This window comes from Uloborus diversus, unplaced genomic scaffold (assembly GCF_026930045.1).
Source record: "Uloborus diversus isolate 005 unplaced genomic scaffold, Udiv.v.3.1 scaffold_1338, whole genome shotgun sequence".
Taxonomy (NCBI): domain Eukaryota; kingdom Metazoa; phylum Arthropoda; class Arachnida; order Araneae; family Uloboridae; genus Uloborus; species Uloborus diversus.
The window spans coordinates 4,132-29,174 of record NW_026558030.1 but is presented as its reverse complement, the minus strand read 5'-3'; the positions used below and the strand labels follow the sequence as shown (position 1 = coordinate 29,174).

Below are 25,043 nucleotides of genomic sequence, written 5' to 3'. Positions count from 1 at the left end.
TTTAAAACTCGTTAAAGCTAAAGTTCTTTTGTCTGTTAATTTTATAACCATACTATGGGAAAAGCAGCTTTTGCAAAGCATGCTTGAAAATTAAATTAGGGATTAAGCTTTAAAAAATTGAAATGCTCCTTTATAAATTAATATTTAAAATGATTTTGGATGAATGTTTGTTGAAATATTTGTATAATTTTTCACTGCTTTGGCAACGCTACTGACCGCGACGTTGTTTCGCTATTTTTGTTTTTATTCTTGAGTTTTCTCGTTTTCCGCAAAACAGATGTTGGCTGCAGTTCCTCTGTAGTGAACGTAAATTGCAGCTATTACGTAATGATTCCTTAATTAATTATTGAAATTTTTATACATTTCTATTGTTATTTAATTTTTGTGCGAATACAAAATGGGTAGGCTTATTGTTTTCGATAACGTTGTGGAAGATAAGTTGAATATAATATTCCGAAATAAAGGTTGTCAAACGGGGTTGATTATTGGGCAGGTAAATTGCTCGTTATATTTCATTAAAGACTCGTTTTGCTGGTATAGTTACTAAATTGATTTTCTAATATATGCATGTCTTGTTTGTAGTGCACCGATCAAAAAGATATTGCTATTAGGTTATGTTCAACTCCAACTAAAGATGATGATGTTCATGCAAGCACTGCAGGTGATGCTGATAATTCGAGAAAAAGTAAAACTAATGTGCCTGATATTGATGAACAGTGGATCTGCCAGCATGCAAAACAAGTAAAGTAAAATTTTCAAAACGCCTTTTTTATTTGGCAGTGGTTGCGGCACCGACCGCCGGAAATGCAATGAAGTACCGACCTCCTTCTGCGCATGCGCAGAGTAGAAATTACTGCCTTGGGGTCGGGATTGTTTTATGAACCCGACCAAGGGGGCGTTACGATGGGCGGGATCTAATTTCAACAGCCGACCAATGATATTCTATGCGGTCGGACGAATTATGCATGGCCGACCACACAAATTAAGATACTTTCCCAATGACCATTCTAAAAGCGGTCGGACGAAATATGTATGGCCGACCACACAAATTAAGATTCTTTCCCAATGAGTCTAAGCGGTCGGACGAATTATGTATGGCAGACCACACAAATTAAGATACTTTCCCAATGACCATACTGAACGGTCGGACGAAATACGTATGGCCGACCACACAAATTAAGATTCTTTCCCAATGACATTCTAAGCGGTCGGACGAGTAATATATATGGCCGACTACGCAAATTAAGATATATACGCCGAGCGAAATGATATTTCTGGAATTAATATAGATATTAAAACGGCATACACGATCTGTAATTATGCTTTAATCATAATTCAATTATTCGATGCGATACATCGACCATCTCCGACCCATGCCCTCGCGTGCCGCTGCTTTGCGGACATGATTCAAATAGACCCTATGAAATTCTATGGAGGTCGGATGTATAATATGAGACTTAATATGAATTTCCAGTGAAATACTATATTTAGCGATAATTTAATAAGAATTAAGGTAGATTTACGGCGACTAAACGATGTGTGTCACCGCCGGTCGTATAATACGGCAGGAATTCTTTTCCGAACTCTGACTCATGCCCTCGAGCGCGAAATTCTAGGGAGGAAATCCGTAGAGCTATTCATTTTGAACTCTTTTAAACAGTTTTCGAATATTCAATGTACGATTTGAAACTCGCACCGCGTTCCATGATGCTAGCCATTTTTACACGAACCAAGCACGCACGCACATGGTCGGAAGTAGTTGGAACTAGTGACGTCGCTAGCTGGAACCGCCGCGCCACGCGAAGCGAAGGAGGCGTGTCAATCCGTTGAAAGTGTCAGATTTGCGCATGCGCAAGTTTCTAGGTCGGATGCCGAATCCAGCTCCGACGGTCGGTGCCGCAACCACTGCGTTTTTATTTCATGGGACAGTTGTAACAACATTAGTTGCACAGGTCTAACACTTGTTCTCTTTCTGTATATATATACACATTAATTTACGCATATAAAACATGAGATACATTTAAAGAGCATTTTAAAAATAAATTCAAATAAAATTGAAAGAAAAATGAAAAAATAAATTCCAAAGTGTACACTGTAATGCTAGCGCAAAGCTGCTAGAAACATAAACAATGCAAATATATTCATGAATAAACAAGCAATATAAAATGGAAATTGCAAAAAGCAAGAACACGGAAACAACACCAAAATGAAAAACGTGAACCAGGGACTGATACTTTCTCAAGGAGAGGACCAATCCCTCAGTTCACAAGACCTTTTCTGTTTAGCATGAGGGAAGGTCCCAACAACATGCTACTCTTCCCGAGAGCCTTGGAGAAAAATTGAACATGAAAACATACCTGTAAATAAACGAACAAAAGAGTTTTCAAGTGAACCTTCGCGTTTAATTGTTGCAGGATTGTTATTTATTGTTTTCATGCTTAAGGTTTCAATCCTGTTGCATCCTGAAAATATTTCTGTTCTTTTGGAAGTTAGAAGAACAGTAAAACCTGTAAAGTAACCACCTATCTAAGTTGACCGCTATTTTCAAGCACAGAATTATTCTTTATCATATAAATCAACGTCTATAAGTTGACCACTAAAGTAGTGCACCGCAAGTGGTCAACTTACACAGGTTTCACTGTAATTTCAACCAAAACTACTTTAAGTCAATTTATTTCAAGCTTTATTGTAGGAAGAAGTGTATTATTATTATTTTCCTGAAATTTGATGTAACATTGCTTTTTATTTCCGGTGTTGAAATGACTGTAGAAATAAACAACATACCAATACAATGAAAATCAGTTTACAATGAACTAAGCAACTGTGTCATGAGAAATTACTTGTTATAGTAATACATTGAGTCTACATAAAGTTTGTCACCTAAAATCTTTTTAACTGTAAAATGAAAAAAGATGGTAGAGAAAGAGGAGATGTGTGCAATTTGATTTTTAACATTTAAAATGTTTAAAATTTTGTATCACACCCTGCTTATTTAAATAATTAATGTTTTCTATATTTCTTCTAGCTTATCAGAGCTCTTCCTGGAGGACTTGATATTTTAGGCCTTTTTATTGTTGCTCCTTCTGAATTTACTACAAAAAATCAACCTCTTCTGAGACAGGTTAGTAAATATTTTTTGTAAATTTGTTTAAAAAATTACTTAATGAACATGAGAGCTAATGCTTGCTTTCATCACACGAGCTGATGAGTGCTAATAAGCACGAAACTGCAGTCCTCGGCTGGAAATGACTGAGCTGGCGGTGTATTTTACGTATTTTTGCTTTAGCCCTGGCTGATGGGCGGTAATTTACTGAAAATGGAAAGTCTTTGGATCAAGGACCTAATTCTGTTATTCTTCTGAAATTATTTAAGTCAATGCCTTTGTTCAGCAGGAAGTATATTCAGGGTGGCGACAGATCAGGGAAATCAGGGAGATCAGGGAACTTTATTAATCAGGGAAAAGTCAGGGAAATATCAGGGAATTTTGAAAAAATAACAAAAAATCAGGGAAAATTGATTTTATGAAGGAAAAAAATTTTTTTTTGCTTTACAAAATTAAGTATTTTAATTCCCTACGCATTTTCCGCCAATTATCTGCTCAAAAAAAAGTAAAATTAATGAGGTGTGATTATACACTGCCGCATATTTGTGCATTTTTTCCCCTCAACGTCAAAGTATTAAATCTTACTTATTCCCCACAGGATGAACTTCCTAAGATTGTTTCTGTGTCTGTTAGGTTGTTTATTTTACCTAGCTTAAAATTTCCTTTTACGCTTTTAATGCTACGTAAAATAAACAACCATACAGGCAAAGAGGAAGCCTTCATTAATGCCTTAGCTCCTTTGCCTTTATTCCATTGTCTCGAAGTAATTAGCATACTGTAATCAGAATTTCAAGAAGAAATCTTTGGTTTTTGAATTAATACTATAAAAGCTTAAAAATTATTACTTCTTCCTGTTTTTAATTTGATTGATAAAATTGAACTTTCAATAAAAAAAACTTTGTTTTTTGCCGTTATATTATTTGTTATCACCGCAGATTATAAAGGTTTTCTTTTCTTCGGACTTAAGTGATTCTTTTATTTTATAACCAAGTTGTATTCTTCTTTTATATATTTTGAAATTAACTAATTGCTTTTTTATTTCTTTTTTCCCCCTTGCATTTCAAAGTTGTTTGTTACAAAAGCGATGTAAGATTTTTTTTTTCATTACATACTGAAATCATTTGAAATAGAGTTAACTAAGTAACTTAAGTAAATATCTTTATTTTTTTATTGTTAAAATGCTGTATTCATTCATTAAAATCTATGTTCTTGATTAGTGAAAAGCTCCATATGAATGGATGTCAAATGGTTTCATCTGTTTTGCATAAATATGTCAATTAGTTATATAAGAATAACTACATTACTTCTATTATTTCACTATCGCTTGTTATTCTTGCAACAATTATTATACTGTTTGAAAATTTAGTTCAAAATAATTTCAATTACTTTTTAGTTCTATCATAAATACACATATGTTTTTAAGAGTGATTTTAATAGTTTCTTAAAATTCTTATGCTAAGTGGTTTCTGGAAGTAAAGTTTTTTTTTTTTTTTAATTCTCTATAATCTTTCCATTGTAGAAAAATTTAATATTCTATTTTGTAGGGGTTTTATTCCCCCAAAAAAATGACTTGATATGTTTTTTTAACCATCTTATCAAAAAAGTAGCATTTTTTTAAAATATACCTTTAGTTCAACAACTTTACACAACTTAAAACGTTTAAAATACTGCATTTTATACAAACATACAATGGATTTCAAGTAGAGCAAAGAAAGAAAACCATTATCATTGGTAACGTAAATCAGGGAAATTTGGTGAACTTAATCAGGGAAATCAGGGAAAAGTCAGGGAACTTTTTTTCACAGTTCCTGTCGCCACCCTGATATTAAAAAAAATATCTTTTTCATTTTTTTTAATGATACTTTTTCTCCTGTGCTTCTCAGATTTTAATTGCCACCTCTGCTACTGGTTCTTTACTTTCAGGTTGGGAGTGTAGCACATGGACTTTTATAAAGAGATTTTTGGACATTATTTTCTCTTACCTCATTGTATTTTTTCCTTTTAGCCTGCTATCCCATAAAAACAGAAAGAAGAAAAATGCATAAAAAAAAGCTTAATGCATCTTTAAAATGTTTCAAAAAACGAAGAGTCAAATTCAATTAAAGTAATATGTAAAATTACAAATTAGAAAGTAGGGTTTTGAGATAAGGAAAATGTATGTCAGAAGTTGGTCTGCCCTGCTCCTAATAACTTTTAAGGAAATTGTTGAAATCAAACTTTTTTTTGTTCAGATGGACTTCAGTGATTTTAGAAATAGGGAGATTGAATTTAAAGGAATTAAAAGTGAGGGACTCATTTGTAATTTTTCGAAAAGTGGAGAAAGTTGTCACTCCACTTCTACCCACACTTCTATCTCTGCATATTGTTATATGTACTCACACTCAACTACTGAATTGTCAGTTCAAAAAATCTATTTATAAAGTTGTCATTATATTGTAATTATGCTGGCAATACTGTGTTACAATTTTCATATTTTTAAATACAAATATAAATATGATGACCAGCAGCAGGCTGTGGTGCCCAGCTAGGCTGGTCCTAATCAGTTTATAGTCCCAATGAAGATCAATGAGCCTCTTAAGGCTATCTACCCCCTTACAAATTACAGCATCTTCCGATAAGATGTTCCAAGTGCCCACAACCCTACTAAAGTAATCATTTTTCCTAACTTCAAGATTAGCCTGAGATTTGAATAGCTTAAGACAATGTCCCCTTGTTCTGCTTTCCATGCAAAAATTTAACCTATTTATATCTTTCACATTACTTTGTAAATGACTCATATTTCGTTAATTGTCTTACAATTTTTTTTTTTTTTTTTTTACTTTAAGGTTTTTCTTTTTTGCAGGATGTTTCAGACAGGGCTTTTCTACTTTGAAATGACTTAATACGTCTTTTGCCATTTCTACATAACATGGCATAGATAATGTTCGCATTACAACTTATGAAATTAATTAAACACCTAAATTAATAAAAATCTGGTTTGCTTCTATTTTTTACCAATATTGGAAGAAAATTTTATTTTAAAGATGAGTTAGTGGTTTTCTTTTAAGTATTAGTATTTTTTGTATTTTTATGATATGTTCTTAAAAATGTATTCTTGAAATATTTCCTCACAGGTGTTATTTTCAATTTTCAAAATTCTTGGGAAAAATCGAAGTTTCAATTTGTGCTCTTCTGAAAGAATTTTGCTATTTATTTGTCCTGTCACAATGAAGTATCCTTTTTAAATTTTTCTAAACTTTTATGTATACAGTCTGAGTAAAAGCTTTAAGGCTAGTGCACTTTTTTGAGAAATTGGACGCACTCTAATCTTAGGATCAAAAAGTCATATGAGTGATAATTATTAATCTTAAATGCAAGTAAAAAAGATAAAAAAAATATAATTGTAAGTGTTTCATTATCAGAAAATATTACAGATCAATATTTGAACCTGAGTAAAATCCTTAAGGCCAACATAGAAAAAAACAGATGAGGACGAAAATTCAAACATTTGTAAGCTTGTGTAGAAGCCAATTCTTGAAATTACTTCAACGTGAAAGAAACTAGTTTTTGACAAAATTCAGGATGTATTTTTCCAATTCATCCTGGATAGTCGATTTTAGCTCTATGAAGCAAAATGTCTGTCATTTGCATAAGGGCAGTTCTCAAAAGGTGGGAACAAAAAAGTTAACTTTGAGCAATTTCAAAAATTTTCAAATTTGACATCAATTTTGCTTTTATTCTACAGCATGCATACCTAGAACACAATATATGAACATGAAAAGACAGCAGGTATTTGTAAAAATTGTTAATTAGCAAATCAAATCAGCAGTCTGTAGGTAACAGATTTTGGACATTGTTGTCCTGTAGGTAACGGATTTTGGACATCATCATAATGTAAGTTTCACCATTTTTGACAATTGTTAATCTGATTTTTAACTTTTCCAATGAAAATTTTATTTACTACTTTTTGAATTTTGAAATTTAATAATAAAGAGGATATTAATGAAGTACTTGAATGGCTATACATACTGCTCTTTACATATAATAAAGTTTTGGAATGATTTTGAAGAAGTTGATGAAAGGTAAAAAAAAGCTTCATGGAAATAACTATACAAACTCGTAGCTTCTTTTATTAAATGACATTTGTATTTCTCTGGATTATTAACTTTAATTTCTGCAGATATTTTCCAAACTTAGTACTTCTACCAGAACCTCACTTTTTGTTCTACTTCTAGGAGACATAATCTCGTGTGAGCATTAAACTTTGCAATAAATCCTTTTGCAAATAGGTATTAAAAATCAATAATATCAATCAATAAAATCAAAAGCATATAAATACAACACAAATTCCATAAAAGAACTTGATTAAATTGTTTAAAGCACTTTTTCAAAACATGTTGTTAATTCAAAAGGCTTACTATCTCTGATATTTGTTTACAAATCAACTGCAGACTTTTTTTTTAGCTCTAAAAAATTAAAAATAAAAAAATTGCTAGCGCTGGTGATAAAGTCGCCAAAACTGGTGCAGCTGACGATAAACTACATTTGTCAAACTGGAATTCTCCTCTGGTAACCTTTAGCTTATCGTATACTGTGTTGTCGCCAATGGGGGTTTGCTTGGCGATTTTAGCGCAAAATGGCTTTTGTTACGAACATAACCAGCCATGTTTCTACTGTAATTTATGTATTGTTCAATGTGTAACGTATTAATTAGGCAAAATACCAGTGGATTAAAGAAGATAACATTATAATAACCTTTTTTATTGAGGTTAGAAGACAGTGGATCATTAAAAATTATGAATAAACGGACAGAATTATCGGCGTCAAGATCGTAACGCCATTTGGACATCTCACATGTATGTTTAATAAAAATCATTTTTCTTCTAAGATACTGCATAAAAGCTTATGAAAACACTTTTAAACAATTAAAAATTGATTCTGAGGATCGATAAATACCTTTAAAACGAAAACATCTTATACTTAGTTCTCAAATAATAGCATTGTAAAGATCGTAACTTTTGGACATACATCAAATTTCAAACTTATGTTTTTTTTAAATCGTTTACAAAGTAAATAATCTATCTTTACTTTTGTTATTTGTGTAAAATATTTACAAAAAGTTATTCAGTGTAAGATTCATACCTTTAATTTTTTTTTTTTGAAACGTATGGAAATAATTAAAAAAAAATTTTTTTTAATGGTACATTTGCTCAGTTAACGTTTTGGTATGTCCAAAATTATGCCTTTTAGCAAAGAAAATATTTTTTAAGGGCATTTGGAGAGCATTTTTTCCATAATTTATGTCCATTCTTGTCTCTATACAGTATTATAGTTTAACTAAAAAAATTTTGAGTTAATTAAAATGAAAGTTATTTGGTGTTGAAGCTTCAAAGTTGAGGTCTGTGTTTGCTCCCACCTTTTGAGAACTGCTCATAAACTCTTCTTGCTAAGTCACCCCATAAGTTGTCTATTGGGTTAAGATTTGGAGATTTAGTTGGTCATTTCAAAGTTTAAACATTGTTAACTTGGAACCTATTTTTTGCACTGTTACTTGGATGGATAGATGCATTGTCTTGCTGATATTTTCAGTTTTTTCCAGCAATAAATTCAGCATTTGGTAAATATGACTCAGGAGGATAGTTTGATATGCTTGTGAGTTCATTTCACCTGAAACAAACTCAACTGAGCACACACTATTGTAAGCAAGGCACTACCAAGTTCTGACAGAGCCTCCACCTAATTGGCGCTTGGAGAATATTTCTTTTCCTTTTCGTAAATCATGCCAATAGTACTTCTATCCGTTTGATCCATCCAAACTCCACTTCTTTTGGTTAGAAAAAGTTATTTGTGTCCATTGGTGTTCCCTGGTCATGATTTCCTAGCTAAAGTTGAAACACTCTATATTGTGCCCATTCAATAACAGATGTTTAAGCAATTTTACAGCATTAATAAAACTTCCGCATCTTCTAATTGTGCTATATATCGTGTTTGACAAACATTTAAACCTAGTGTCTAAAGTTTCCTGGTTGAGTACTTTTCGGGTGATGTAAGTTTCCAAACTCTTCTTCCATGACGCGAGGACAAAACTTTAGGTTTTCCCGGGTTTTCTTTTTACCCAAATTGTGTTTCAATCAAACAAAAATATTGACTTCAGTCTTCGATCTTCCTATTTTTTTGCAATAGTACGGCTACTTGTCCTTGTTGAAGAAAAAGCTTCAAGCTGCCCTCGTTCTTGAACAGTTAACTTTTTACCTTGCGATATCTTCACAAAGAGGACAAAAACTGTGAAGAAATTAATAACAAAACTGTTTGTTGAAGGGTTTCCACAATCTTGTTAACTGCGGTGACATTTATTCCAGTATAAGTACTTGCAGTTTTTTAGAAATACTGTGTCCTTAAAGTTTTTACTCAAGCTGAAATACTAACTTTGAATAAACCACTGCTTTTCTGGTTATTGCATGCTTTACAAATCCTGTCTGCTGCATTATTTTTTACCAATACAATAAAAATTACAATACAAATACAAAAATTACAATAATGTTAAAATCCCTTTAATTTCATTTTCCTTTTTTCACAGAAAAATTATACTGGCCTTAAAGTTTTTACTCAGGCTGTGTATATATGTGTATATATATATATATATATGTATGTGTGTGTGTGTGTGTATGTATGTATGTATATAATCGTAAGTAACAAAAAATTGAACAAAAAAAAACCATTTAAAAAAGGGGGGAGGAATTTAATATATATAAACAAAGCCTAAGAAAAAGAAAAGAAAAACTGCCGCTTCAAAATATGCATTATTTGGATTTTATAGTGCGTTTGCCTAACTATCTATTTGGTGTTACTTTGTAGTTCTGGTAATTTATACTTTAGATTTTCCAATGCTGATGAGTTCAATCTTAAAGCAGCCTTTCTTTTTCTTTTTCTTTGGCTTTGTTTATATATATATATATATATATATATATATATATATATATATATTTTTTTTTTTTTTTTTCAATTTTTTGTTACTTACCATTATTATACTTAACTTTTGACTTTGAAATTGTTTATGCAACCTCTCTATTGTTTGTTTGTTTTTAATTCTATAAATTATTTTTAAAGTTATTGTACTTATTTTGTTGATACGATTTGAGTTCATTAAAAATGTTCTGAGAACAATGTAATATAATAAGTATGAAAAGATTGTGTTGGGAAAAAATGGATTTCTACTTTTGTAGAGCTAAGCAGTTTTTTTAAGAAAAGTCAAGACGCTTTTGAAGCTCCCCCCAATTTGAATATTAAATAAGCATAATAACAGGGAGAGGCGACAGATCAGGGAGATCAGGGAAAAGTCAGGGAACTTTATTAATCAGGGAAAAGTCGGGGAAATATCAGGGAATTTCGAAAAAATAACGAAAAATCAGGGAAAATTGATTTCATGAAGAATTTTTTTTTTTGTTTACAAAATTAAGTATCCTAATTCCCTACAAATTTTCCACCAATTATCTGTCAAAAAAAAAAAAAGTAAAATGAGGTGCAATTATACACTGCCGCATGTTTGTGCATCTTTTTTCCTCAATGTCTAAATATTGAATCTTACTTATTAACCACAGGATGATTGCTTCTGTGTCTGTTAGGTTTTTTATTTTAACTAGCTTGAAATTTCCTTTCATGCTTTCAATGTGACGTAAAATAAACAACCATACAGGCAAAGAGGAAGCCTTCATTATATCCTTAGCTCCTTTGCCTTTATTTCATTGTCTCCAAGTGATTAGCATACTGTAATCACGATTTTAAGAAGAATGATAAAAGCTTAAAAGTTATTACTTCTTCATGTTTTTCATTTAATTACTGAAATTGAACTTTCAATCAAAAAAACTTTTTTTTGCCGTTATATTATTTGCTGTCGCCGCAGATTATAAAGGTTTTCCTTTCTTCAGATTCAAATGATTCTTTTATTTTATAACCAAGTTGTATTGTTCTTTTATATATTTTAAAATTAGCTAATTGCTTTTTTTTTTTTTTTTTGCATTTCAAAGTTGTTTGTTACAAAAGCAATCTAAGATTTTTTTTGTTACCTGCATTAATCATTTGAAATAGAGGTAACTTGTGTACTTAAGTAAAGATCTTAATTTTTTTATTGTTAAAATGCTGTATTCATTCATTAAAACCTATGTTCTTGATTAGAGAAAAGCTCCCTATGAATGGATGTCAAAAGGTTTCATCTGTTTTGCATAAATATGTCAATTAGTTATATAAGAGTAACTACATTACTTCTATTCTTTCACTATTACTTGTTATTCTTGCAACAATTATTATACTGTTTGAAAATTTAGTTCAAAATAATTTCAATTACTTTTTAGTTCAAGCATAAATACACATATGTTTTTGAGAGTGATTTTAATAGTTTCCTAAAATTCTTATGCTAAGTGGTTTCCGGAAGTAATTTTTTAAAAATTTTCTATAATCTTTCCATGTAGAAAAATTTAATATACTGTTTTATGTTTTTTTTTTTCCAAAAAAATTGACTTGATATGGTTTTTTTTTTACGATTTTGTTAAGAAAGTAGCATTTTTTAAAAATACATCTTTAGTTCGTCAACTTTACACAACTTAAAAATCGTTTAAAATACTGCATTTTATACAAACATACAATGGATTTCAAGTAGAGCAAAGAAAGGAAACCATTATTCTTGGTAACGTAAGTCAGGGAAATTTGGTGAACTTAATCAGGGAAAAGTCAGGGAACTTTTTTTCACAGTTCCTGTCGCCACCCTGAATAATAATGATGTCTAACACTTATAAATTTGTTTTTATGGACTAAGCATAATTTGAAGAAGATATGTACGTATATGTATGTATGTTTGCATATATATATATATATACAGTAGAAGATCGTTATAACGCACACCTTGGGACCAGAGCTTTTGCATTATACAGGTTTTTGCATTATATAGGTTATTTCACAACTTTTGAAGCTAATATTCAGAATATATATATTAGCACTTCAGAATGAGTTTTATCTACATTGAGTATTGAAGCACTAATATTACAGTTACATTCACAAATAAATAGGTTTTACAATCAAAAGAAAGCGAATTATCCTGCACTTCTGCTAGCTTCATGGTTTGCATAATAGCTGCAATTTAAAGAGCCATCTGGTATTTTCTGTTCACTCTGAACACTAATTTCCTTTAAAAGCTTTGAATTAAGATGGAAAGATGAAAAACGGTTTCAGAATTTAATTTGCCTAACAATTTTTATGTTTGTAAAGAAGAGCAGAGGGATTTTTTGAAACTTCAAAACCTATTGTTTACTTTTGAAAAGTTGTGCTGTTTATAGAGAATTGCATTATATAGGTAGGTGTTATAATATTATTCTACTGTATATATATATATATATATATATATATATATATATATATATATATATATATATGTGTGTGTGTGTGTGTGTGTGTGTGTGTGTGTGTGTGACTGTGTGTGTGTGTAGGGTATCCCTGAATGTCATGTACAAGCTTGGAGAGGTACAGAATACCATAACAAGCAAGAATTCAGCTCTTTCATTCTAGGTCTGTAGTTTTGTGCTTTTTAGCACTCATCAACCTGGATTAGGAAGTAACTGAGCTGGAGGTGGAAAACCTCTTAAAAGAGCCAAGAGAGCCAAACAAAGTGATAGCTAATGTAGAATTAGCACACCATAGACTTAGACATGGCTTAGGGTAAAAGTAAACTTACTGCAAAATACCTAGCTTTGCCTTCAAGGTTTGAATTGAACCGTACCATTACTTCAGTCACTTGTCTGGTGTGCTAATTCTACATTAGCTACCAGTTTGTTTGACTCTCTTGGCTCTTTTAAGAGGTTTTCCGCCTCCAGCTCAGTTACTTCTTATTCCCGTATCTCATGGCGAGCAAGGTTCACACATTAAGGGGTAAGCTCCCAGCTGGGCTGACGCCCAGCACGGGGACCTTCCCTGGCGCAATAAGCACCAAGACCGTCTGTGGCCCAGACGACTATTGACCGTCGCACCCAGCCTCAGCGGGCCGCCCACTACGCGCACCCCCGGACGGTGGAACCTGAGGCTTACAGCTAAGTGGTGGAATGTGTGCGGAGAAAAGTTACTTCCTATTCCAGGCTGATGAGTGCTAAATAGCACAAAACTGCAGTCCTTGGATAGAATAACTGAGCTGGCGATGTATTTTATGTATTTCTGCCTTAGCCCTGGCTTAGGGCAGTAACTTGCTGCAAAATAGCTCATAAATTTGTTACCAAAAGACTATTTTACTCAACATTTTCGATTTTCAGAAAGGTTTAAAGTAGTTGTTAAAAGTTGCAACTAATAGCTCTAATACACACAACGCAGTGACGGATGAAAGCTTGTCAGAATGACTCGTAATTGCGACGATCGGTGTGTTGTCATTTCGACTCACGTGTTACAACAGCAGCCTCATGTATTACGAAAAGCCCTTCTATAAAACTAAAATATAGTGTAAAATGTAATTTGTGTAATAATATATCACTATTTGTTACCTGTTTGTGCATCTTTCAATGTCTGACTTTGTGTGCATGTAGCGTGTCAGGATTACGTTTGCGACCATACCTTTCTAAGTGATTCTTGCTTGTAATCCTGTTCTGTAACTCCCCTCCAATCCTGTACACGACACTAAGGGACACACTGTATATATAAACGTTTTCGTAAAATTTCTGCACATTGTAGTGTACGTTCTACATTGATGTGTACTGTAGGTAAATTGTAAATTTTTAGAATAACTAAAAAAACAGTTCTAGCTTTTTATCCTTAAAAATTTTTAAATTTTAAAGTCAAGGATGTAGAATGTGTTCGGGGAGGGGGATTTAAACTACAACTTAAAAAAAATTTACGTATACTCAAGTGTTTGTGTATATATATTTTTAAAAGCAATTTTTTAGCTAAATTTTGAAGTGTTACAAGGAATTTCATCTCAGTTCAGTTCCAACAGCATTGCTAGCCATTGCCATTGAAATAAAGGTCCACTTTTGAGAGGAGATTTTCAATATGTTTTTTGCAGATGACTGATTTTTGTTGATACGCTTGTTATACTGCATATGCTAAGAATCCTACTAACAATCATAGACTTGCATAGGACTGCTAATGCTGTGGATGTTCTTTTACTCAGTATCGTAAAAAAAAATTAATTAAAAAAACTTTTAAATCTGGGGGGTTTTTTTCCTCTGAGAATTTATTCAATTATTTTTAATCTTTTTCTCAATCAGTTAGCCTAATGTATTTTTATCGATTTCCTTTTTATACTTCGATATGCTTTACTTTGGCGACTGACTGCTACTGTGCACATTGAGTGATTCATGGTAGGTCTTTAAATTATATGCAAATACAATTGAGATAAAGGAGGGGGGATTTCAAATTAATCTACAAGTGTTAAATTTTCTGCACCCCTGATAAAATTTTTAATCTTTTTCTGCCAAGAAAAACTTTTTCTTAATAAATTTTAGAACAGTTTGTAAAACTTATGACGTCTCTGATTACAAGGTATGTATCTTTTTTATTAGTTAGTGCTCTTGAAACAATATTAAACTTCAGCACTCAAAGTTTTAAATTAATTTTATTTATTTTTTTCTGCAAAAGAGTTTTGCTAACCCTGCAGAATGGAAATTGCAGTCTGGGTCAATGAAGTGGCATCGTATTCGCTGTCGTCTTGCTGTGGACATCAAATTTCCTATCAAGAGTGAAGATGCTGGCTTGAGCTTGCAGAAGCAAATTGAAATTGGGTTGCATCCTTTCCTTGAAAATGTTAAAGAAGCCCATGCTATTTGCAATGGTTCTCAAAGAGAACTTGTTGAGCCTTTGGACTGTTCTAATGAAGGCAAGAAATCAAAAAAGAAATCTCTTCATGAAAGTGATTCTTCATCAACACCATCTAAGTGGCATGATATTGAATTATTCATTCCATTGGTAAGCGAGTATTTTTTAGCTTTTTGCTTAAAGTCAGTTTGAAATGTTAGACTTTGGAAACGTTTGAATAGAAAGCCTGTCATTATGAGTTTTTTGAGATTTATAAATCTTTCTATTATGTTTGGCTTTGAATAGAGACGTACCGAGTAGCACTTTGGCCGAGTACCGAGTACTCGGCCTTTCACTACTCGGCCGAGTTACCAAGTACCAATTATGTTTTAAGAAGAACTATAACACACATGTGATGAATTTTGAACTTATTGGAATAGTAGTATAGACCTCCTTGTCCATATAATGGTTTTTAAAACTAAATTCCTGCTGAAATTTAATCATGCATTATATAAACAATTTTGATTGTGTCTAAAATTTTACAAAAAAATTATTTTTAAAATTAAAAATAAATAAAAGGTATGATTAATCAAGTTCTAATTAAAACAAATTACAGTAAAATCCCTCTAATGCGGACACTAACAGGACAATTTTTTTTGTCCGCAATAGAGAGGTGTCCGTAGGACAGGGGTTTAAGAATGTTATTTGCATTGGAACTGGGGAATTAAAAATTGTCTACATAAGAGGAGTGTCTGCCTTTGAGGGGTGTACCTGAGGAGGGTTTTCACTGTATACCAATCAATTATAGTTCTAGTCTGCCAAATATAAATAATTTTTAAAAGCAGATAAAACAAATGTGCAGGAACAATGCAGACACGTGTTTCTGCCGCCCCCCCCCCCCCCCCCATTACAAGGAACGTCTTTTTCAGTGCATAACATGTGAACTAAAGAATGAAAAGACATTCGACAAAAAAATCCGATTGTTGTCTTTAAATCCACGAGCTCCCATTTTGTGCGTTGAAAAAAGAATTCCTTGTAATGCCAAAACATGTGTCTGCAGTATTCTTGCACTGTACTTTTAACGTTGTTTTATTTCCTTTTATTTTTTAAGCAAAGATATTTTTATATTTTTATAACTAATTTTAAGCAAAAATCCATTTTTAATATAAAATTCCATATTTTCTATACTTACCTTTTTTGCATATTTTTTTTTTTGCAAACTTCATTATCCTCAAAATTTATATTTGACTTATAAATTTTAATTGTAAATGATTGCAGAATATAATGCTTGCTCTTTTTTTTTTTTTTTTTTTTATAAATTTTAGTATCTGTCTTGGACAATATTCAATTTTTTGCAACTATTCGGTATTGGCCGAGTATCTGATCAGAATTTGGCCGAGTACCGAGTACTCGGCAAATTGGCCAAGTAGGCCGAGTACCGAGTAGTTACCGAGTACTCGGTACGTCTCTAGTTGTGAAGTATGATGTGAAATGATATACAGTAAAATCAAGACCATATTCAAGGGGGTGAGATTTTAGGGTTCAAAAATGTTCAAAACTACTACAAAAAAGTTTTTTATTATATTTTTTTGGTAAAAAATCATAGTTACAATTTCATTTTTTACCTTCATTAATTGTTCAATTTGAGTTCCAAAGGGAAATAATTATAATTGAAGAATTTTACAAACTCTACGCTTTATGTTTGCAGTATTTATTTTTTTTATTGAGAACATCCTTCCCTATATAAAACAGTACATCATTTTCTTTCACATTTTGAATACCTGACGTTAACCGAGACATCAAAATTTAATTACATTGAAAAGTGCCAAACTCTATAATAAACATGTCTTATAACTGTCAAAAACTAGTAATTGAAGAAGTATTACTTACATGCGTATATGAGTGTACGCATCTATTCTTTTGAGTTGTTAAAAAGTAATGTGACCAGATTTTTCAAGCTAAAAATCAGGACACATGATGGGGGGGGGGGGGGGGGGGGGGTAGAGTAGTTTTTTTTTTTCCACAGGCTTAATATTTTACGTAACAGAAAAATGCCAAGAAATAACTCAAATGTACCAATAAAGAACTCAAGTTGAAAATAATTTAGTAGTATTGATGTAAAGAATATTGCATCACACAACAAATTTATTAATCAAAATTATTATTTTCAGTTATACTTGCTGTTAGAAGCAATTTTAAGAAGCAAATTCTTGTTGCCTTTCAGAAAATCAAGGAATTCCTTGCATGAATAAGAAAAGTTAATTTTAGTTAAAAGAAGACTTTTTAAAGTGGCAACTGATAATTGCGTTTTCTCAGATGTCCAAATTTTATTCACCAATTAAAATGTTCTTTCAACAACTGCTGTTGTGCTTGGCAAACTGAAACCAAACTCAACAATCTTTGTTAAACAATTGACTTATACCGCCTGAGTGCGAAAATCGAAAAAGCGTTTAAAAAATCTAGATTGTATGTTATATTTCTTGTGAGACAGAATTTAAACAAAAAAGCGGAACTCTTTCGACAAAGCGGGACACTTTGGCGGGACATTCTCGCAGCGGGACAGTAAGACAAAAAGCGGGACTGTCCCACCAAAAGCGGGACGTCTGGTCACATTATAAAAAGACATGAAATGTCCAATAGGAGTGCAGTTATATAGTGTACACATCAGGTTTTCCCCCTTCATTTAATAGATATCATTTTTTACATTTGCTCATATTGATGCCCTTAAAGCAGCACTCCCTTATTTAAATAACCTATTGTAACAAAAAATAGCGGAATATACAAAAGAAATCAAAATTTTTTGATCACATATATTTCACGAGGAAGGTATTTAGCGAAACCCACAACAAAACACAAGTCTTATGACCCTGAGTTAAATCTCACTATACCAATACAAGGAAATATCCATATACTTGCCAACTCTACTGTTTTTAATGAGAGACTCCCTTTTTCCATCCCCTGATTTCCCTTTTTTTACCATTTTCTCCCGTTTTTGCAATTCTTTCTTCTCAATAGATGTCGCCCCTTTCTAGTCATCCACTAGGTGCCAGCAGAATGCAGAACTCGATTGTGGTGCATAAGAATATGGACTATAACCAATTTTCTTTGCAGGGATAGGAATTTTATAACAATTACGCTTTAGAGCTCCAAAATAGGTTTTCTGCACCAACTTGCAACAAAGCTACATTCATGGGTGATTCTACGCTATTTTTTCCTAATTATAATATGTAGAAAAGAGTAGCTGCTAATCACACCATTTTCCCTCCTAATTTATTTGTGTGCTGAAAAAATTCGTTTTTTTCCCTCTGAAAAATCGGACTATTTCCGCTTCAAAAAAAGAAAAAAAAAAATTGGCTCCAATTCAGTGAAGGAATTTTAGAGTTTTACTCAAACGAATTTTTCTAATTAATAACTCATTTAGTTATTTGGAATTTTTCCTCATTGCTTGTTCAACCAAGCACGTGCTTTGGTGAAAATTGAAGCAATTTTCAATTCTTTTGCATCTTGAAAATATTTCAATTATTTTGAAAGTTGGAAGTTATTTCAACATATGCTGTCTTACACCTACTTATTTTATACTTTATTTCAATAATTTATTTACATTTTCTCCCGGATTTTAATAGATTTTTGTAGCTACTTTTTAGGTGGAGTCTGGGGAATATACGAAATTTTAAGTGATTGCACTCCATATTATTTGATTTTTCAGTTGTAGTATTTTGTATTTTTTTGCTGCTACCAACTAGCTTGCATGTGAAAAATCCGTATTTGATTTTAAATTTAATATTCATGGCATTTAATAGCGTTATATAATAATTTTGATGTGAAATTTGTCGCTAGTGAATCATCTATATACCTCTAGCAGAATCTCCTGTTTTTTTTTTCCTTTGAGGGTTGGCAAGTATGTATCCATTTCAGCAAAATAAATGTTCAGCCCCATTTAAATTGCCGTTGCATTGTTTGAATTCCATTACAACCAAATTCCTTTATAACTAACCAAACTTGCTGTCCCTTGAAGTTTATTTTAATGGGATTAATAATAATATATAATTGGATTTTAGGTAAATGAATTTGAATTTTTTGTTGCTATGTACAATAAGTCATTTATTTATTTCACTTCATTGCATATTATGCTGCCTAGCAGATATATTTCAATTTCCTTTGCTTTAGTTTAATTAGTTTTAAGTACATCGGTAATTAAACTTTGTAAGAACAGATTTTAGACAAAATAAAATTAATTTCAATGAGAAGTTAAACTAAACTAACGATTTCTTTCAATAAATCAATCCTATTTAGAATAAAAATGTAAAATCGCTGTTCACTTGGAAAATATAAGCTTTTCATCTGAGTACCAATTGCAGGGGAGACGAGAGGCCATGTCAGCCTAGTCATAAACTGGGGCCTAGTTTAGAATGGGAACAGTATGTTTTATTGGTTTTATGGGAAAGAGGGATCATGGTAACCAAACTGACAAGGGACCCCGACCAATGAATTATTGTATATGCATATCTTCTAATTTACCTGTAAACTATGGTGTCTGGTGCTCAATTCCAGTGAATTAATTAAAATTTGATTATTCCAATTGAAAGGAATATGCTCAATAGAATCAAGATGTTGAATAAAGTCTTTGTATTTTTAATATTTTTTAAGAACTTAACCTTTGGACACCCTCTTTTTTCTTTCTTTCTAAATTGAAGTAATCGAGGGATTTCAAGTCTAAATTAATTGGTATGTAAAATGCTTATATTTTGCTAATGTTTAGTTTAGAAGTCATTCAATAAATGTATATTTGTTTCCTTAGACATTAGTTTTTCTTTGACTCAAATCTTCTTTTGTTCAAATTTCCGGTTTCTTTTAATTCACTAATGTTAGAGAATATTTTTAATGGAGACCAACATCCATATGCAAGAAAAAATATGGATGATTATCAAAGTTGATTTAGATAAGAATTGCTACTAAATCAGATAAGAAAATCGTAGTGTTTTTCTGTAGTCTTTTTTACACAGAAAAAATCATGCAAAATTATTATTAAGTGAAGTTGTATCAAGTTTTCATAATGCCTAACCATTTTGCACTGATGCAAGACTTTCAAACATAAAAAGAAATTCAGTAAATTACCGCCCTTTAGCCAGGGCTAAAGCAGAAATACATGAAACACACCGCCAGCTCAGTCATTTCCAGCCGAGGACTGCAGTTTCGTACTTATTAGCACTCAACAGCCCAGCATAGGAAAGTGACTGAGCTGGAAATGGAAAAACCTCTTAAGGAAGCTAAGAGTGCCAAACAAACTGGTAGCTAATATAGAATTAGCACAGACCAGACGAGTGACCGAAGCAATGGTTCGGTTCAACTCGAAGATTGAAGGCAAGGCATGGTATATTCAGTCTAAAGGGCGGTAATTTACTGAATATACCATGCCTTGCCTTCAATCTTAGAGTTGAACCGAACCATTGCTTCGGTCACTCGTCTGGTCTATGCTAATTCTATATTAGCTACGTTTGGCACTCTTGGCTTCCTTAAGAGGTTTTTCCATCTCCAGCTCAGTCACTTTCCTATGCCGGGCTGATGAGTGCTAATAAGCATGAAACTGCAGTCCTCGGCTGGAAATGACTGAGCTGGCGGTGTATTTCATGTATAAAAAGAAATATTTTTGTAGTTATATTGATATTTTATAAATGTTTTTTAGCTGAATAGTCAAGTTGCCTTTCCATTTGAATAAACATGCTTTAGCAAATTTATAATTGTTGCACATGTAAATTATGATCATATGATGAAGTTAACATGAATAATTACCATCATAAAAAAGGAAATCAGCTCATTGTTGAAGGATCCTTTTCTAAAATAATTGTTATGCACTTCTATTCAGTTAAAAATAATTGAAAAGGGTAGTAAAAACTCTAAAATGTATTTAAAAAACATTCATACAGAAATTTTTTTAATTAAGTATTATTTTGGAATACAAATGATGAGATAAATAACTTGTTGTAACTTATATTTATTGGGGTCTTCTATAAAAACAAAGAAATGATTTTGACTTATAAATTTCCTTTTTTGAATCTGTAGTTATTTTTTACCTAACTAGGCTTTTGTTGAAACAAATACCAGAGTCTGAGTTGTTATTTAAGCTTACTTGATTGAGACTAAATTATTCAAAATAAAAAACTAACAATGTAATCTTTTTTTTTTCAGTCTGATGATCTAATAAAATGATATTAAATTAATAGAATTTAATGAAATGAATACTTTAGTACTTTTTTTTTACATTTTCCTGTAGGAAAATAACAACAATATTTCTAACCCTGAAGTATGTGAATGCATTTGTATGATGACATTTAAAGGAGCTGTGCAGTGCAGAGCATATGTTCACAGCAAAGCAACTGTTCAAGAAGCCATTAACGTAAGTCATTTCCAATTGTGTTGGATATTGCCAAACTAAAGTAGCATTTATAAATTTATTATTCCAAACTCTTTGTATTATTATTTTTTATTTATTATTATTGTTGCACTACAGTTTTGCTTTAATATTTTTACTCCATATTCTGTTAAGAGTCGGAAGTTTCTACATTTTTAAAAATTAAGGTTTGTATTTGCCGTGATGTCCATCTTTTTGAATTTCACAATAAGCCCTCTTCCTGCCCCACCCAATATATGTTTTATTCTTTTTTATCTCTGCTACCAATATTAAAAAGTCACAATAAGTTAGTAATATGTATTGCCTAGCATAAAAGTATCTAACATTTTTTGGAACTTGCCCTTTGGTCTTAAGTAGAGTTAGTAAGATGTGTATACAGAATGATTTATATGCAAAAATCCTGTATACCGCTTGAAAATTAGTTACACTATTTATAGGAAAATAAATTGAAAGCCTAAATTTCCACCTCAAAATACTTTCAAAAAGGGGGGGGGGGGTGTCTCATAATTTTGAATGCAAGATGGTCCACTTTTCAAGTAGCACAGCAGAAGATGTTTTGGTATCACTGCTGGTGAGAGCCAAGTTGGATTTGGATATGAGAAAGGTTTTTTTTCCCTTGCATGCTATACCAGCAATGTGTTTATAATAAAATCAAAAAATGCTTAGGTATCTGTTTGAAAAGGACAGATTAAGGTATTTCAATCATAGTAGAGATGAAAGGATTCTGCCGTATAATATCATCACAATTATCAAAACACAGGTTGAAGTGCATAGTCATGTCCTCTACATTTTTACAGGGCCTCTTGTCAAATCTTTGCTTTGGGAATGCATTTAAAAAATAGGAATTCAAGGAAGCATTTTTTTAATGATCAAACACGAGTAAAACTTCACAATTTCTTGGCAGAGGATTATCCAGTACATACATGAGGTTTGAAGGGAAACCAGAGCATGTATTATCCAGTACAGTAAAACCCCTCCTAACAGATACCCCTCTTATGCGGACAATTTTCAATTCCCCAGTTCCAGTGGAAATAACATTATTAAACCTCTGTCCTGCGTACACCTCTTTATTGCGGACAAAAAAAAATTGTCCGTTAGTGTCCGCATTAGAGGGATTTTACTGTAGTTGTGGATTCTAATGCAAATATGGGTCAGCCTTAAACCACAACTTTATCAATGGCTATATACAGTTTTTATTAATGTTAATGTTATTAAAGGTTGGTGTATTTTTAGCATCAATCATCTGAATTTGAAGAGATACAAAACTATCTTTAAGTTTAAACGTAAAACCTCAAGCAACAGCCAATAGAAGCAAAGTGTTTGAAACATGAGGGTACAAAAAGAAAATGAATCTAAAAGAGACTTGTTTGTACTTAATAATAGATGTCTTGATCCTAGCAGTGTGCATGAGGATACCTGTGGTACCATAACTCCCCTATTAATTTAAAAATAAAAAAAACAGAGAGTGAATGGAGATGAGAGGGATAGAGGGTGTGGAGAAACATAATGAATATTTCAGGGGTGACCCCAAGAACTATTGTGCATCTTCCATCCTCAAATACCATAAAGATCCCCTTGAATGAGAGCTTTTTAGAGAAAGATACCTGAAAACACTACCGCCCTCCATCTAAAAATTTCAATGCCACAATCTATGCTATGAATTCCCCCTTGGTTGAAACTCATGATTATTTTTAATACAAACATTTTTTTTTTAGAAAAATCAAAACATAAATTATTTGGACTCACACAAACTAAGCAAAAATTTTTGTTCTAGATTTACTAATTTTATACACAGGATAGCTTTAAAATGATGTTTTTTTTTTTTTCCGCTTGTTGAATTCTTCAAAATTTTCCATGGTGGCGCACTTGGAACCCTCAACTTCTCGGAATAATCTAAATCTCTGGGCCATTAGTACAGCATCAATACTTACAATAGTGAAGCTCTGCACCCACCTGATCTCAACAATTATAACTATCTCTGCTTCTCTATATTGTTATTAATTTTAAGGGGAGAATATGCAATTATTACAGTTAATCAGTTCCCATAAATTTATTATATATTTTAATTATTTATGAATAGCTTTGGAAGGATAAGTTTTATTAATTGAAAAGTCATTAAAGTCAAATGCCTAAATGTGCACTTTTTTATCAACAGGCTCTGAAACAAGATATTATGAGAAGTATAACAGCTAGATTTGAAATACATTGTGAAGATTTATTATTAATTGAAGAAGAACAGCAAGGTATTACAATTCAGGGGTTAACTCAAAATACTCCTATAGTTTATTTCAAATTTTGAAATGTAAATAGCCTCATGCATGCTTAAAAAAGTTCATTTTCAAAATTTTGTACAATTTCTTTTCTTTTCTTTTTTTTTTTTTATGATAGATTATCAAATTTGTCCATTAACTATAAGCTCTTTAGATACAAAATGGAATAACATCAGTAGTGCTCCTTGGTCCTTAATTTGTATAAAATATTGCAGTAATAATATCATAGATTTCAAAACTATTCAATGATTAAAATATAATAACAATTAAAAAAAAATAGTTAGAATTTTTTTTTAATGAACTGTAAAATTGTTTTTACTGACTACCAAACGGCACAACCTTGAGGGTCACGGATCTGGATGAAATTCTGGATTTAGGTCAATTCATCCTTATCAATCCAGTTAAAGCAGTTTGACTACATAGGCCTTAGCTCGTGCGTAATGGGGTCCAAAGTTTCTCGTTTAGCTCCAAAAAAGCAATGGCTTTTCCTTTAAAATTAACTCTTTACTTTTTTCTTGATATTGCAGTGCAGTATCACCCAACTAAATGCATTCGAAGTATAGAATAAATTCCACCACCCCTACACTGTACTAACAAGAGATGCAACAGATGTTAGCAGAGCAAATCGTGTGCTAAAATTTCCAAAGAAAACGTTATTGCAGTTCCAGAGCCAAACAAGCACATTTAGACCCACCCTGCAGTCAAACTAGAGCCTATGGACTCAAACTACTTTACCTGGGATCATATTTAGTACGAATTGACTTAAACCTAGAAGTTTATGAAGATTTGTGACCCTCATTTTTTTGTCTTCTGAACTAGATTGATTTGCAGGATTTCAGAGTTGCAATGGTGTTTTTATTGGAATTTGAAACTTGGGTACAATATCTACCCTCCCAGGACATTCGGCTTCTCTATTCAGTATAACAAAGGGAGGGGGGGAGGGAGATTTATTCTATGTTGTTAATGTATTTAATTGGCTCATACTGCAATGCAAATGCAAGAAAAAGGAAAAGAAGTTTAATTTCAAAGGAAAAACCATTGCTTTTCTGGACTCAAGTAACAACTTCGGACCCCCATTGTAGCCAAACTAGAACCTATGCAGTCAAACTGCTTTACGTGGGTTAATTCTTGTGCAAACTGACCTAAATGCAAAATTTCATCCAGATCAGTGGCCCTCAAGGTCGTGCCGTTTGGTAGTGAGTTTAAATTAATGAAAGACTTTTTTTAAACGTCAGTAAATGATTTGTATAGCATCAGAACTCAAGTCTTGATGTTAGTTGCCGCCCCAAGTATCAAAATTAGATATTCTAATTTCAGAATTCTCCAAAGTCAAGATGCTTTATGTGGTGGTGGGGGGGGGGGGGACTACACAATGGGGGGGGGGTGCTCCAAAAAGTATAAAGTGAGATGGGGGAAGTGCAGCCCTTAAATTGTACAGTTCGACTTTATTAAGGTCTAGACATTACAAGACTTGATACAAATTTTTTAATTTTTATTTCATATGTTACCTGTTTTAGTG

General features: G+C 32.1%; 1 protein-coding gene across 1 annotated transcript; it reads left to right on the top strand.

Moving 5' to 3' along the window:
- Positions 1 to 276: 276 nt before the first annotated feature.
- Positions 277 to 23,497, top strand: LOC129232729 (protein odr-4 homolog; the record flags this gene model as incomplete). Its single annotated transcript, XM_054866841.1, has 8 exons — positions 277 to 493; positions 583 to 741; positions 3,026 to 3,121; positions 6,217 to 6,314; positions 14,557 to 14,593; positions 14,690 to 15,016; positions 21,117 to 21,239; positions 23,410 to 23,497. Coding segments are annotated over exons 1-8 (1,024 nt in total), but the record flags the coding sequence as incomplete, so codon positions are not given.
- Between the last annotated feature and the right edge of the window lie 1,546 nt (positions 23,498 to 25,043).